The 16,229-nt window shown below is 37.9% G+C and overlaps 1 protein-coding gene across 1 annotated transcript in view; it reads left to right on the top strand.

Moving 5' to 3' along the window:
• RUNX1T1 (RUNX1 partner transcriptional co-repressor 1) overlaps window positions 1-15,851 on the top strand; it is a gene marked incomplete at both ends in the record, with an annotated part of 127,348 nt that extends 111,497 nt beyond the window's left edge. Inside the window, 3 exon segments of the mRNA XM_079722306.1 lie at window positions 1,110-1,178; window positions 6,340-6,530; window positions 15,576-15,851. Coding sequence (XP_079578432.1) covers window positions 1,110-1,178; window positions 6,340-6,530; window positions 15,576-15,851 — 536 coding nt within the window.
• Between the last annotated feature and the right edge of the window lie 378 nt (window positions 15,852-16,229).

Here is a 16,229-nt window from a genome sequence, read left to right as displayed (position 1 = left end):
TAGCTCCATAAAATATAGAAAACAGGACTGAATTTATTTTGATCTTTACCATACATTAGATAAAGTATTCTTTAAAAAGTCTGCTACTTAACATTTCTTATACATGTAGAGAAAACTTCAATTATTTGAAATTTATCATGGCTTGAAAGATTGCTGTATTTATAAAAGTTAAAATGATTTTTTTTTCTTCCCCTCAAACTTCTAAATACATAGACTTTCATTTGAAAATCCAGTATGGAAGAAGTTTAGTGCATATTTTATCTCTGAAAGACTGTACACTTTACTTTCAAGCATATATAAAAACATATATAAAAGGTTTCATGTCATTTTCATGAAGATGTTATTTTGGAGGTGAGCATTTCTACATAAGCTTTATTATGATCCGTTTCCTCAAACTTTTAAAATTTGGCCAGCATAGAAGCACAGCATTTCACTTAAAGTGGAACTTCATTTTTTTTTTTTTTTTCCAGAAAGCATGTCATGTACTAGTTATATTTGGTCAACTGGCTATCTGTGAATCCATTCTAATGATTCTTGCTTGCTTGCATCCGTGTCAAATCCATATGATCTACTTTTTGCGAGAATTTTTAATGCTCATCAAGATTTTTTAAAGTAATTAAGTGTTAGATCCGGTTAGCCATGGAGTCAGGCTCACTGTTTATTGAAAGGTGGTAGAATCAGAGCTGTGTGAAAATTATGTTACCCTAACATTTGACTTTCTAACTACCAATTTGACTTTGAAAAAAAAGAAAATTACCAGATGCAGTTTATTTTCTTTAATAAAATAAAATATACCCATAGAAATTCCCATACTTAAGGAGTGTTGGGAACAGTGTTCCCAAATATCATATTGTATAATGAAATATTTAGAGTTGTTTTGGCTTTGAGCATACAAGGCATTTAGACCAATGACCTGTTTTCCTTGCACTCTGATGACTGGTCTTGCTATTTTCGTTTATTTTTTAGAAGTGAAATGCCCAGCCTTTTAAAACTATGTTTTTGTAGAGAAGCCGAGATAGTGGGCATTGCTTGCTTCTACCCTGTGTAATGACATAACAGTGCTTATGGTGCTTTCCTCCTCTCTCCACCGATTTTTATCCTTTTCATAGATGCACATCGGGAATTCCTTCACAGGCCTGCTTCTGGATATGTGCCAGAGGAGATCTGGAAGAAAGCTGGTAAGAATTGTTTAAAAACACGAATTTAGTGTTCTGGCAGCTGTGTGCAGTTGTTAATGAAGTGACGTGAAGAATGACAAGAAGGGACTTTACTGCTAACAACAACAAAACAAACCCCCACACACGAAATTTAAAAATCCTGATGAATATTCTTAAACCAGGCCTGATTAGAACATGAAATAGTTTTTATTTTAGTAGCATCTGCTAGTGCTACTGTAATGAGAGTCTGGTGATGCTTCTGTTATAAACCCCATTTTTCAGGGGCTATAATGGTTTCAGGCTGGAAGCCTGAGGTCTCAGATTGCATGCAATTTTTCCTTCATGAAAACAACGTCTGGTGTTTTACTTCAGCCTTCTCTTCTAATTTTTTTTTTAATTGGGGTATAATTGACATATATCTCCTGAATTCTTTTTAAAAGTATCACAGCAAATCTAGTTCACTTGCTGAGGCACTCAGAAATTTTATGGTTACAACCAGTTTTTAAAGTTGATCTTTTGTGCTAATTAATATTCAGTGACCAGAACTAAATTAAGTTAAATGACAAAGTTGCTAAATTTCAACTTTTCCTTTCCATGTATACTATCTGATTTTCATTAAGGGATATTGTTCTGCATTTTGAAGTAGATTTAAGTTTCTGATGACTCATTGGCTTATTGGGCTTAAAGAAGTTCAGATCTGGCAGAATCTTTGTAGAATACCAGCCCTGTAAAAGTTGAGCCAAAACCTTATTTTTAAAAAGAAACCAACTCAGGAGATAAAGCACAAACCTGTTTCAAGAGTTAAAAATGACATTGCAAACACATAATGTGGCTTTGAGCTACTATAACTCCCAACTGTTAAAATAGTTTGTCTGAGTTGAGAAACTGGAAAATGCTGTTTCTGCAGACGATCAGATGAGTATAGGGCTGAGAACCCCAATCAAGGAGGAAAGGGTTTTTTTTTTCCCACAGAAGATTTCTATTTGGGTTTTGATTTGACACAGCTATGTCTATAGTTCTGTGCAACTTGGTGAGTATGGTCCCTTGGCTCTTGTTCGAGTTTTGTGGTTGTTTTTTTTTTAATTTTCTAAGAAATAACTCCTTTTGTAAGTGTGACAAGGAGTTTCAAAATCTGATAGTATAGCAGCGTAGATTAAGAACCAGAGAAAGATCTCTTGCATGTCCAGTATACAAATCAGGTAGATCCATTCAGCCTAAAGGTTAAGGTTTATATATGTGTATATGTATATGTGTGTGTGTGTGTGTGTGTATATCTATCTATCTATCTATCTATATATATGTGTGTGTGTGTGTGTGTATAAATATATATATATATATATATATATATATATATATATATATATATCTCATCTGTATAGTCTTACCAGATTTAGAGCATTGCCTCTAAGAAGAAGATTTTCTACCAGGATAATAGTCATGGGATACTCGTAAGATGTTAAAATGTGCTGGGTGCCACCTACCTGGAGAAGGAATTGCTACATCTTTCTTCTGACCATTTTTCTTCCCCAATTTTAAGCTGTCAGTTCAATTTATTCCAATAATAGGTACAAAGAGTTGCCATTTTGGATAGCACAAGGATGACTTTTTATGTTGAGGGATAGAATCTCTGCATTTCCCTATTTATGTGTATTTAAGTTAAATCTTGATAGTTCATAAAGAAAAATTGACAGTGAAGTCTTGTGCAATCCAAATTCCTTCTGTGCTATTATCTACTCAAGCCTTTGTTTGACTGCTGTGAAGTGAGAGCAGATTTTTCTGCATATACCACCTTTGTTGGAAAGTCAACTTGAATAGCTGTGCACAAAGGAAATCCTACCATCATAAGTGGTAAGCAATTGGAAGCAGATTCAAAACTTCACTATGTACTTTCCATTTAATCAGTTTTTTTTTTTTAACTTGACATGTTGTAATCTATTGAGTCCACTATTATTTTTCTTCACTTGTCTGTTTTGTGGGTTTCTGAAACCAGTTCTGGGTGTACTTTGCATCGTGGGGACTCAGAGGAGGGGAAGAACGATACTTGTTTATGTGGTGTCCATGCATTCTCTAAGAAGGGTTAAACCTTATCAAACCATGTTTCAAATATTTTTAATATGTGTCTATCCATCGGCATTAGGTCTTCAGTCTAAAATCTGACTTGGAAGTAGTGTCCATTAAATTCGTATTCTTATCACTATCTTAGGGATAGTGATATCCCTAATCTGCTGCATAAAAACAGTTTGGGAATAGTTTTCTATGGATAGATGCTAAATTTTAAGGAGTATATTGAATCTCTAAAGTATAGATGACAGTTTCATCTGGAAGTCTCAAGTAACTGCTTATAATATTCATCTTTATAGGCTTCTTAGAAAGCATTTCTAGTGTCCGAAGTGTCAAGGCATTCCAACATGAGGAAAACACCAAAGGCAGAACGGGACATCTATACTCAGCCTGTTAAAATTTGAAAGCTTTTCCCCCCAGGAGTCTAAAATTGGCTGTGGGCATTTTTTTTTTTCCCTAGGAAAAAACCTATAAAGTGTGTCTTTGCAATGAAACTATTATACACTACCTTTGTGACAAAAGATAAATAAATAAAATCAAGTTTGAAGCATTTGAAAGATATCAAAGGGGCAGAGCTCTAAAATTGAATGTACTATAACCCATGCATCTTCTTTTCAGAGAAAATTATAATTGCAAAAAGTATATCCTGTGCTTGAAAGTACATCATGTAATATTTTGCACCATTTTATTTTGAAATGATTTCGAACTTGCAGAAAAAGTTGCAAAAAATAGTAAAAAAAAATCCCATATACCTTTCTCCCAATTTTCCCTATTTCACCATATTTGCTTTGATGTCTTCTGTTTCTCTCTTCCTCTTTCCTTCCCTCTTTTTCTGTTGTGCGTTATATTTTTCACCTAAGTACTTCAGAGTAAGTTGCAGACATGATGTCCCTTTACCGTAAACATTTTAGTGTGTATTTCCTAAGAACAAGGACATTTTCTTATGTAACCACAGTACAGTTACCACAGTCAGGATATTAACATTCATACAACACAATTATTTAACCTGCAGACCCTATTCAAAGTTTGCATGTAATATACAATATAATAATATAATGATATACATATTAAATATTTGGAGTCCTAACAAATGTCGAAGGCCATATCAGTTTTCCCCTAAAAGTAGTATTTTTAAAAGCAACCGCAAAGATAACAAAATACACTCTGAAGTTTAAAGGTCTTTATAAAATTGGAAAAAGTCTACCATAAATATAGTTTTTAAATTGCAACTGTTTTCTTCAGTATATTTCTTTTTCAAACGATCAGTGAATGTTTGCAGTTGGTAATAAATATTCAAGCACCTTGCACATGTCCTACCAACTCTCTTTGCTGATCTGTATGTGCCTGTGGGATTAGAATAGGAATGCATAATTTAAATATAAATTGCCTGATTTGCATATACAATTAGTCAAGCTACAGCTTTGATCGTAAGCAAAAATTATTGTCCTGTATTACCACTTAGATAGAATTTTAATTCACCTTGAATATTCAAACCAAATTAGACCCTGACTGTATAGTTAGAAGGGCAGTGCTTCCCTGGTGCCCCAAGTCATTTATGATAGGATAATAAAGGCATCTTTTCACCTCCTGGTGAAGAAGGTGCTGCCAGCTCTGTGCAGTGCTCTGTTTTCAGATTTTAAATACATATCTTAAAGCAACCAACAAAGGCTTAACATATTTTAGTTAATATTTCCAGTCTGGATCTTTCCCTATAATTTAGTTTATAAAATCTAGCAGACAGTAATTACAAATGAATGAACAAACTTCAGAAATAATTCTGGGAAAATGGTGGAGGCTACAAAAGTCACCATGGTTAATTATTAGTGGAGGGCTTTTCATGATCCTCAAGTCATGAACTATGGATGTGTGAAATATAACTATAGAAATTTAAGGAACTATAGGAGTATTTGCATCTCTTAACATTTTTAATCTACAATAAAACATTTTTATTAGGAATCTATGTTTTTAATTAAACAGAACATTTAATTAAGGTGCTTTTCAAGTGAGTGAAACAATTAAGTGCAAACATTTGAATGAAACATGTCATAATTAGTTTTAATAGAGTGTTAATTGGTAGTAGGTTTGCCAAGTTAATAATTACTGCTTATTAAATTTTCAATTAATCATTGTCATTTTGCTTTGAATAAAGATGAAAATTAGATAAACTAATTCAGGGGGAGGATATTTTCCCTTGTTAATTAGAACAGTTAATTTTTTAAAATGGAAATTACTTGTTTTAGTTGTCAATCTTATGTTGTACATTAGTCAAATCTTTGCACCCTTTCCACAGCCAAAAATAAAGAGCTAATTTGACACCTTGCAGGTTTGTAGTCAGGCCTGATTGTTTTGGCCCGCAGTATGATTCAATTATATTTGTCCAGTGCAACAGTTGGTTATGCAAGACTGTTTATATTTGATTCAGTAGATGGACAACAGCTGAAAGTCTGGAAATGAGAAAATGATTTTTTTTAAATCCCTACCATTTAGTCTATAGAGTCATATGTCCACATTACTCAGGAAATGGCAAGAAAAAGAAAAGCTGGATCTTCTGTATGTTTCATCTTCAATTTTCTTTAAAAGGTCTGCATTGAATTAATTGTTATGAGATACCTTCTCGTTATTGTGTTGTATCTTTTACTAGCAAAATAACTTTGCATTTACATACGTGTCTGTGTAAAATCTATTCCCTTCCTCTCTTTCCCTGAAAGCTTTACCCCTGTACTCCCTGTGTTCATATTAACCTATTGCATTGTAGCAAAACACCTTCTTCATGTGTCTGAATTTTCCAGGCAGGTTTCTTGTGGTTATTTTCACCTTTTGTCTACTTAGCCTGGTCTCAGAATCCTTTCTGGGGTACTAGTTTGGTAGAAAAGTTGTAGTGATGCTACAGTAGTTTAAAAGATATTCCCAGGAGTGTAAATTAAAGGAAAAAATCTCACCCTTTGCTCTCTTAAAATGAATTTCCAAAATGTGGTTCTTTAGACAGCCGGAAGAACTGCCCAGTAATTGGGATGAAAGTCATGCGTGTTGTCTAGCATTCTGTGTAACAGCGATCAGTAGCCCAGGTCCCGCGCTAACAGAGAGCTGTTCTCTTGTCCGGTCCGGCCCGCCTGGCACGCAGAGGAGGCGGTCAACGAGGTGAAGCGGCAGGCGATGACCGAGCTGCAGAAGGCCGTGTCCGAGGCCGAGCGGAAGGCGCACGATATGATCACCTCGGAGCGCGCCAAGATGGAGCGCACGGTGGCCGAGGCCAAGCGGCAGGCGGCGGAGGACGCTCTCGCTGTCATCAACCAGCAGGAAGATTCGAGCGAGGTGAGGCGCCGATGGAAGACTCCCTGGGGAGATGCTTCCGTTAATGAGGGCAGGCCTTTTCGATTTCAGGAGATCACAAGTAAAGGCGGATATTGGAGTTGAGACAAACGAATCTTTGGGGGGGGGGGGAAATTGGAGTAATTCGGAGAGGCTTGGCACTTGTGGAGTTGACCAAGAGCTGATCAAATTTTGTTTTTATTAAAGGCCTAAAAGAACAACTGCCATAAAAGGTTTTTAATATATTTGGTGGGTAACAGATTAAAGTGAAATTCTTAGAACTTCCTAGCACTATTTAGGTTCAGAACTCTGTTGTGTGTGTGTGTTAGCATATGTGTGTGGTTTCCTTCTAACAGCTGGGATTTAGGAGAGAGACCCTGTGTAAGCTGTGTAGTCTGAAGACATATTGCAGGCCAGGGATCAAAGTCATTTCCTTAACTATTGGTTCTGAAGTCCAATGCTAAACCAATGCTTGCATCAATTAAACATTTCTAAGAGATCTTCTGCACAGTCTGTTTTTGCACATTATTTGTAATAACCATTATGATGGTCATTTCATAGCATAACATCACTGCCAGAGGTAATATTATTTAGTGTTATTACAGTATATTTAAAACACATACACACGTAGCCTAAATGGCAGAAGGATCTGGGAAGTAACTAAAGCACAGTGTCTAACAGAATGCCTTTTCAACAGAGACTAAAGTCAGAGCAACATGGTAACGCTCTGCATTAATTAACACAGCACCACAATCCCCAGCCCAAAGGACCCTTAGATAAGGACTACAGTTAGCTAGTCACACCATGCTGAACTAGCAACAGCATAAGCTGATAAATCAACGGTCCACTAAAACACATATCTACAATTTGTGAAGGAGAGTAAGAATTTAATTTGTACCAGGCTTGTCTGTAGATGAAAGACCCTGTGGGAATTATTCGATACCCAGAGTTTCTATTTAATGTGTAGCAGATGAATAACAAGGGGACAAAAGCAATTGATTTTCAACATTCAAAAGTTTCTCGGGAAAAGAGGGACAAAGGGAAGTGTATCTACCCTTTAACTGCAGACTTTTCCATTGTTGAATTAAACTAGACATAAATTCAATTTTACTGGCATCTTATGGCTAAGATATTTAAAGACTTTGTATTGTGTTTTTGAAAGAAAACACAAATTTTATTAGCATCTTTTGGACAGAGTTTGTCCTGCTCTATTCAAGTTAGTAATACTGTGAGGCACAGTTGTTACCATCATTAAAACATTATCACTCTCATATGAACGTTTTAGGGCTGTTATGCATGTTAAGAGTATTTTATAGGTCACTAAATTCTAAAGATAAATATCTTGGAGAAATTGAGAATTAAGTCTTTATATTTGGCTAATAATGCTGTATTTCTTTAGTATCTCTAAGCTGTGTACCTTTATTTCTAATATTTATCCAGAAAAATATATGAGCTTGACACTGGTATTGAGCATTATAAAAATATGGTGTATCGAGCAGTAACTAGAAATAGTAGATAGGATGAAATAACCTAGATATGAGTGATCTTCTAAAGTAACTGTTTTCTTTCTTTCTTTTTGGGTATCTTGAGAAACTGATCTTTAATAGCACTACCCTTGTCTTCGGTGACATTTCTCAAGGATTTTAAAGTAGACTATGCTAGGAGGAAAGGTTTGGGAGCCAGAGAGCCACATTTAATTCCTGGCTCCATCTCTTATAATTCTGTGATTTCAAGAAAACCACTAAACCTCTAAAAGCTTTGGTTTTCTCATCTCATACGGTGGCTAGAACCTTGAGATGTAATCATTTTATCATGTTGCAGGTGAGGAAGCTCACATGGCTAGTCATGCAGCTAGGGGTTGGCAGGATCCACGATGGAGCTCTCAGCATGCTGTCAGTCCTTACATTGTTCCAGAACAATGAAATACGCATCATGAAGGTCATTTTTGGATACAGATTTTAAAACTGTACCCTATGGACATTTTTTTTAAAAAATCAGGTTTGCAACCTGCCCAGGGCAGTTTGTTATTTGATACATATTACTCTAAATTATATCCATTTATTTATTTATTCTGTCAATAGCAAATTATTCTATGTCGGGGACAGCGCTAGGCACTGAAGATACAGTGGTTCCTACCTTCTTGTTCACTATAATTCATTAGAAGAGTCAGATCACTAAATTATGAGTCTTAGTAGAGTTCAGTGTAAAGGCTTCTGGGAAAAATTTTTGTTTCATCTGATACTTAAGGATAATCAGGAGCTGTTCAGCAGCCACCTTCCACCCACCTCCCACCCCACCCCCACATTGCCTCATCACTGCTTTTTTGGGCCATGTGCACATCAGTGCCTTCGTACAGAGAAGATGGGAAGGCAAGCTTTGCTAGGCTTTGAAAACAGGATGACTATGTGGCTGATGAGTGTTTTGGAAGGATCACGCAGTCTGCAGTGTGGAGAGAGATGAGAGGAAATGAAAAGGAGGGACCGATCTGTTTTAGGAGACAGGTGAGGAGGAAGATGGTTGGATGAAGATGGTTGGCAGTGGTGATGGGGGTGGAGAAAATTGAACCTGTGAGATAAAATGGGCAGGATTTGATGATTGGTCAGCTGACAAGGAAGGGAGAGAGTTTTGGTTTTTCAGTAGACATGCAGAGTTTGGGGTGTACACATCAGGTGATCTTCCTTAAGCATTAAACCTTTAAAAACTTACTGGCTTTGATCTGCCCAGCGGTTTTTTGTGAAAGGTAACCTTTCTTCATTTTTTTTTTGTGAATAAACAACAAAAGTTAAAACATTTTAAGAAGTTCAAATCAATTATTTAATTCAACTAGACAGATTTCCTCTGTAGATTGGAAAGGGCAGATAGAGCACAAAGGCCTAAATAGTTTATGCTGTCTAATGTGAAAACCAGGAGAGTGCATGTTGATCCTCAGCCCAGGTGCCTGCCTCTCAGGCCACTTCTTTAGTAGCCACACGGCAGTACACTCGACTCCTTCAGGGTATTCCCATCCAGTTCTCTAAATTCACTTTGGTTTATAGACTAATAATCATTATTACTAACCATTAGAATGACACTGGACTGCTTAGGCAGACACAAGCAAATGACATTTTCTGTACTTTCTCTTTTAACATGTATTACATATTTCATCAAGACTGTAATGCTAGCATTAGCATAAATCAAAAGAAAGGAAATTCAGTGAATCTGGCCATCTTCAACCGTTTCATTTTTTTCTGTATTCATTTCTGTTTCCTATCTGTAAACATATAGAGTCTTTTTTTCCAGTGAATATTGTTAGATTTGGACTATTTCAAAAGGAACCTGCCACAGCTTTTCTTTGAGATCCGTAACTTGTTCTGGCTTAGGGGATCAAAGCACATGGCTGGAATTGAGCCTCGAACAGAGAGCAAATAATTGTGCTGTTCCAATCGTTAGTTTCAAGTTTAAGCCACTAAAGTGATATTTTCCCCCAGATTGAAACAGTCTTTATTCATTATTCCTAGATAAGTGCAGAAGTGCACACGCTTATATTGGATGGTTTTATGGCACTTAAGCAGAAACACTGACTGAACCTTTAAACTTTGTTTCCAGAACCTGCTGAGCCCTAATAGTGTGAACAGGTCACTCTGGGAGGTTCATCTTCATTACCCCCTCTAGAATTAATAGAGCCATCCCCAGTGGATCCTGTGCAGTGCGGCCCAGACTCTGGGGATGGACTAACTGGGCTCAGTAGGAGGTAGTCACCACACAGTTACTACACACAGTCTCCCAGCATGGCTCCTATTAAAGCCTCACAATCTGATCAGACCTATCGATCCCCAGAAGAATTTGGAGCTCTCACAGTATGAGCTGATTCTATGTTACCTAAGATTTTTGCTTATTTGTTTCATTTATTAGAAGACCAGCTGTCTGAATCCATAGATGTTCATGCTGTATTGGATGTTGGGCCTGGAATGATATGGAGTGGTTCACCTCTTGGAACTTTGGTTTTCTCATCTATAAAACTGGGATAATGTTTATAACTCACTTTGCAAGGTGGTTGAGAGGTACAAATAAGATGAGTAGAAGTATTTTATAAACAAGTCACCTTATAAAGAGCAGTGTGAGTATGTAAGAGAGAGAAAAAAATAAAAACAATTAAGAAGCTATTCTAACAGGAAGGGCAGGGAAGGAATAGTAACCATGAGATTGGAAAGGAAGGGAGGCCATGGGGGAAGCAGGGTCTATAGGGTTTGGCACTGAGAGGTTTCAGGGGAGTTTCCAATGAGATGACAAAGTCGTTAGCCTGAGCGTTGCCAGTGACCGAAAAGGACCACACCAGAGTCAGGTTTAGGGATGACTGACTTGGGTGACAGAGGAGCATCCTGGTGGCGCTATAGAACAGGCAGTTGAAAATAAGAGACAGCAGCTCAGGAAGGAAATGAAGGTTGGAGGAAGGTTTGAGAGTCATTTTCTTACAGCTAATGGTTTAAGACCATGACTGCCAAGGGAGAGTGTAGGAAGGAAAGGATATTTCTTTTCTTTATGCCAACTTCCCTCCTTGCCAAGTATTTAGGGGAAAATGAAAAACAAGAAGAGGAAGAGGTTATAGTATAAGAAACAGAGTTTTATTATCTTGAAACCAAAGTTAGAGGGACTTTCAATAAGGGAAGTTTTTTTTAAAAAGGAGGAATGGGGAAAAAGTCAGTAGTGGTAAATCTTCAGAAGGTCGGAGGACAGGGAGGAAGGAGAAAAAGTAACTGGCCACTAATGACATATAAGTGGAAGTAAGCTCATGTTCTGTCTGTGTAGCTGTCAATGCCTATCAGGGGAGGCACAGGGCCACGAGCTTTCTAATTGTAAAGGTTGTGCCATGCAGAGATGGTATGTAGTCTCATTTGCTTTCAGCCAGTGCCAAGAGGAGGAGGTGGTGTTAGTTCCTGCCGTTTATTCAGGACCCACCGAACATCAGGACACTTCAGTTAGCACTGACATAATCCTGAATAACCCTATCGTTATGATTCCTACTTTATAGGTACTCTCACTCTACGAGGTTAAGTAACTTGCCTGTAGTTCTGAAGCCACTAAGTGATATAGTTGGAAGTGAAAAACCAAGAAAGGGTGACTGAAGCCACTCAAAATTGGAAGCCATTTCCATTACACACCATGATACCTTGTCTTTGGTGTTCCAACTTCCTGGTCCAACCTCTGTCTACTTTCAGGGTTGAAGTGCCCTCCTAACCTTATTCCTGCCAAAACAGTCTATAAGAAAGATCTGAAATAGGCAAAACTTGGCATTTTGGAAAGAGTATTTGGTTTGCAGTGCAAAGACCTGAGTGAATCAAACCTTGCCTATGTAATTTCATATCTAGGCAAATCATTTACTATAAAAGTTATTTACATTTTGGGAATTTTAATTCTAATCATTCTACTTTATTCATTGAACATCACTTGCGTGCAAGGGTTTTTCTGGAGAATTATAGGTGTGTGAGACCTGGAGAAACTTTTTAGGAGAAATGTTTTGTTTCTGGTAAAAGGAATTTCCAACAGTAAGAACCAGAAAGGATATTATTTTGCTGGTAGGACAGAAAGACCATTCTCTCTGTATCTAAAATAACAAGATGAAGGAAATAATTTTGTTCTTAGGGACAAAAAAGAATTGCTGATATGAAACAAGTGTCAACAATCTTTGACATGCAGCTTTGGCACCAAAAGCTTCAACTCATCATTTCCATTTCCCTATGTAGTACCAGTACATTTAGAAAAGGGAGGGTTGTGTTCTGCCTCCTATTTTTCATATGAGTCCTAGCCTAATTTTGGCCAATTGCTGATTCCCATAATAGGGAGGAAAACATTCCTTATGCTGAAAAGGGGATAATATTATCACAAATAAAGGGAGACTATAAAGTGCCATGGGCTTTGGGAATGAAATTTGCTATGAAATGGTATTCTCGAGACTCCTGTACTATTTTAGTAATTCAGTCACCAGCATCATTGCTTAGAGGACTGAAAGGGAAGCTCAGTTATATGAAAAATGAATGATTGAATGAATGAAAGAAATAAGCAACTATCAGGTAATACAAGCCTGAATATGAAAAGCACAAATTGAAAAATGTAAAATTAGATTAAGCCATTGACCACCTTAATCTCTGCCCTACAGATACACCCCTGGGTATCATACACAATTTGCAGTTTCCACCTTTGTGAATGGCAGAAAGCTTAGAAACTTAAAATGGTTAAAATTAGAGTACTCATAAGATTCTGCACATTGCACAGTTCCCAGAAGTGATGGTTGAGAGGCCGAGTGCCAGTGTTCAGGCATCAGTCTTACAGGTATGGATTAGTTAACAGGAAATTTGGTAGAGCCACCCAGGAGAAATTAAAAGAAATTGCTGTGTCTGTCTTCTAATGAACTTTTAAAGAGGAATATGCACTTTGGGAATTTCCATTGGTTGAACACTTGAGCTAAAGTTCCCTGTACATTCATGGCAATGCAATGTCAACAGCAATAAAAATATGCAGGTTTTTTCCCACCAGCTCATTTGAATTGCTCTTTGTTGCACCTTCCTAAAGTCAAAGGTTGTTTTTGTCTCAGTGGTGGGTGGTGAATGAATGGGATTGAACAACTTCGGAGTGTGACTGGAGGTAAAACTAGCCAGAGCCCTTGAATCCTGGGTCAGAATCCAGAGATGCTAGGCAAAAAGGCTCCATTCCCAGCAGCTTCATAATCCAAAACATCTGTTTCTATATTTGGCACAATTCCACTTTTTATTTGTAAAATTGTTCCCATCTTTGAAAACACTTTAAAAAATAAAGAAGTCCCCATTCTGTCTCCTCTTTCCATTCCCCAACACATGCATTTGTAATTACCTGGTTTAGTCTGTGTGTTTAATCAACTTAAATTGAGAAGGTTGCCTACATCTGATTTCAATCTGAAGGAGCCATTGAGAACTGGGCAGTTACTGCCTTGTGTCTGCCAAGATGTGCCTCTGCCAGAAAGCGGATAGGACTCACACCAGGGTATTTCCTAAAGAAGCCACTTAACTCAGATTAGATGTTTAATTTCCTTAAAATATTGTTTTGGATCTGGGTCTGTGTTCTCTAATTGGGATTTTCTGATGTAATTTAGGAATTTCACTTATTTCTGAGTTTGTTCCAGGATCCAGCTGGCATTATTCTAAATGCCTAAAGCTCAAGGAAGTAAACTTCCTTGAGTGATGAGTGTCGTACCTCGCTGCTCTGGAGGATGGGCCAGGCCCATGTTTGTTCAGGCCTTTGTGGAACCATTGTCCTTGAAATAAGATTGAATTAATTTTGAGAAAGAAGGGCTTCTAATTTTGGTAATGAGGCCTCTGATCAGAGGTACATATTTTTTGAGATATTTTCCTGGCTAAATTAAATGGAAGTAGGAAAAAAAATTACTTTGTTCTGGTACTATTAATTTTAATTCAATTTTTATTTATGATATTAACATATAAATCAAGCTTCTAGATTTCTTCAGCTATGTTCACTTAAAACACCTTCCACTGGCCAGAATTTGAGATCTTAAAGTTTTAATTTTTTTCCCTTCATTGGGCCATACTTTCTGAATGGTAAAGAAATAGGAACATAGGGCTGAGCTCTTTCTAAAAGTTTTAAGCTGTAGTTCTTGAGTTTTTAGGCTTCCAGCACTTGAAAGACTCTAGGAGCTCCTTTAGTTTTTAGCCAAATTAGAATGAGTGCTAAAAATTGCTTTGCATATTTTTGCACAGTGGTAAAGCCATACACAGACCAGGGTGATGGGCTGACATTCCACTGGGGCATTTTTAATAGGCTGATGAGCCCACCTTAAGCCACACAACCAACATGCTGAAAGCAAAATAATTGCAGGGAACATAGTGGGGAGATTTTTAATATCCATATACATCAGGGCTTTAAAAAATGTATTTTAACTGCGACACAGCTACATACTGTCAGCTGGTTGGGGTTACCAGATTACAGTCGGAAGTTTGTTTTGCAAGAAAATAAAACCAAGGAAGATACAGGATAAAAGGATTAATGGTAAAAGCTAAGATCACTTGCTATAACATTTCACAATGGGGATGGTCTTGCCAAAGGAAGCACAAACGTTTCAAGTTGGCTTCCTGAGGTTCCCCCTCCTCCTGGAAGGGTCCTTAGGGCACTGTCATTGTTAGTCTCCTCCCTGACACTCCCTCATTCCCCAGGATCTGTCCCACTTAGGGGCTCTTCCATCTCTAGTATGTCTGTCCCCAGATTCACAATGCGTTTTATCTCAGAGGCAGCCTCACTGCCTGCTTTTCTCACTTCTTGGAAAGCACCAGTGGAGATTGGCAGTAGGCTTGCTAGGGTCCTAAAACTTCACAAATATTTACTGAGCACCTACTATATATATCAGGCACTGTTGTGGGTGCTTAGAATATATCAGAGAAAAAACAAACCAAGGATCCAATCTCCAGGGAGCTGAAGTAAAGGGGATTGTTTCAAGACTTTCCTACCATTTGGTTGTCAGGTACAGTGAATAACTGATTGCAGTGGGAAGAACTAAACACATGCCCTACTTTTTCTGATCTGTGGTAGAGCAGAGGATAGAATCCTCTATCTAGTCCATTATTTTCCTTTGAGTCTAATAGAGCATCCGCATAGTCCCTTTGTGATTCCTGTTAGTGTCTAGAAGGAAGAAGCTTCTGCCAGGAGTGCTATCTTTGAATCTTTCCATGGTAGTAGTCCTATTAGAAAGGAGAAAATTTAGATGTAGCCAGTTGTTAGTATGGGTGAACAGAGAATTTAGATGTGAAGATAACTAAACCTAAAGGGAAGGGCTTTTATAGTAAAAATGGAAAAGAGCTTCAACCAGTTTGTTTAGATGTCATAATAGTTTTTGGCAGAAAAGTCTGGGCAGTTACACCAAAACCTGCATCTTCAGGGTGTTTAGTGTGTGTACACATACACACCTGGATTTTTCATTCTTATAGTTCTGAAAAATAAGGGGGAAGTGCTGCCTAGCATATTTCCTTAGACTTTAGCCTGGTCAATGTAATAATTTGGGATTTCACTTTCTTCTGCCTTCTCCAATAGAGTTGCTGGAATTGTGGCCGTAAAGCGAGTGAAACCTGCAGCGGCTGTAACACAGCCCGATACTGTGGCTCGTTTTGCCAGCACAAAGACTGGGAGAAGCACCACCACATCTGTGGACAGACCCTGCAAGCCCAGCAGCAGGGGGATACGCCTGCTGTCAGCTCCTCCGTCACGCCTAACAGTGGGGCCGGGAGCCCGATGGACACACCACCAGCAGCCACCCCGAGGTCGACCACCCCGGGGACCCCTTCCACCATAGAGACAACCCCTCGCTAGATGTGCACTCAGAACTGTCAGAGGAAAGACAACACAACCAACGTGAAACCAATTCCTCATCCTCAGATGCTCAAAGTTGTTTTTTGTTTGTTTGTTTGTTTATAGGTGAACTATCCTGGTTCAGTACTTCAGCAAGAGAGAACCTAACTGTATCTTGAGGTGTTAGTAAAACAGAGGGCCAGTAACGGGTCGTAATGACTTACTGTGGATAACAAAGATTTCTTTTCCTTAGAGAACTGAAAAGAGAGCAGAAAATATAACATGAAATGATAGATTTGACCTCCTCCTTGTTATTTTCCAGTAGCTGGGATTTTAAACTAGATGACCTCATTAACCGATGCTTTACCAAACAGCAAACCAAGAGATTGCTAATTGCTG

The sequence above is a fragment of the Hyperoodon ampullatus genome (assembly GCF_949752795.1).
Source record: "Hyperoodon ampullatus genome assembly, chromosome: 17".
In the NCBI taxonomy this organism is placed as follows: domain Eukaryota; kingdom Metazoa; phylum Chordata; class Mammalia; order Artiodactyla; family Ziphiidae; genus Hyperoodon; species Hyperoodon ampullatus.
This window is presented reverse-complemented; position numbering and strand designations above follow the sequence as displayed.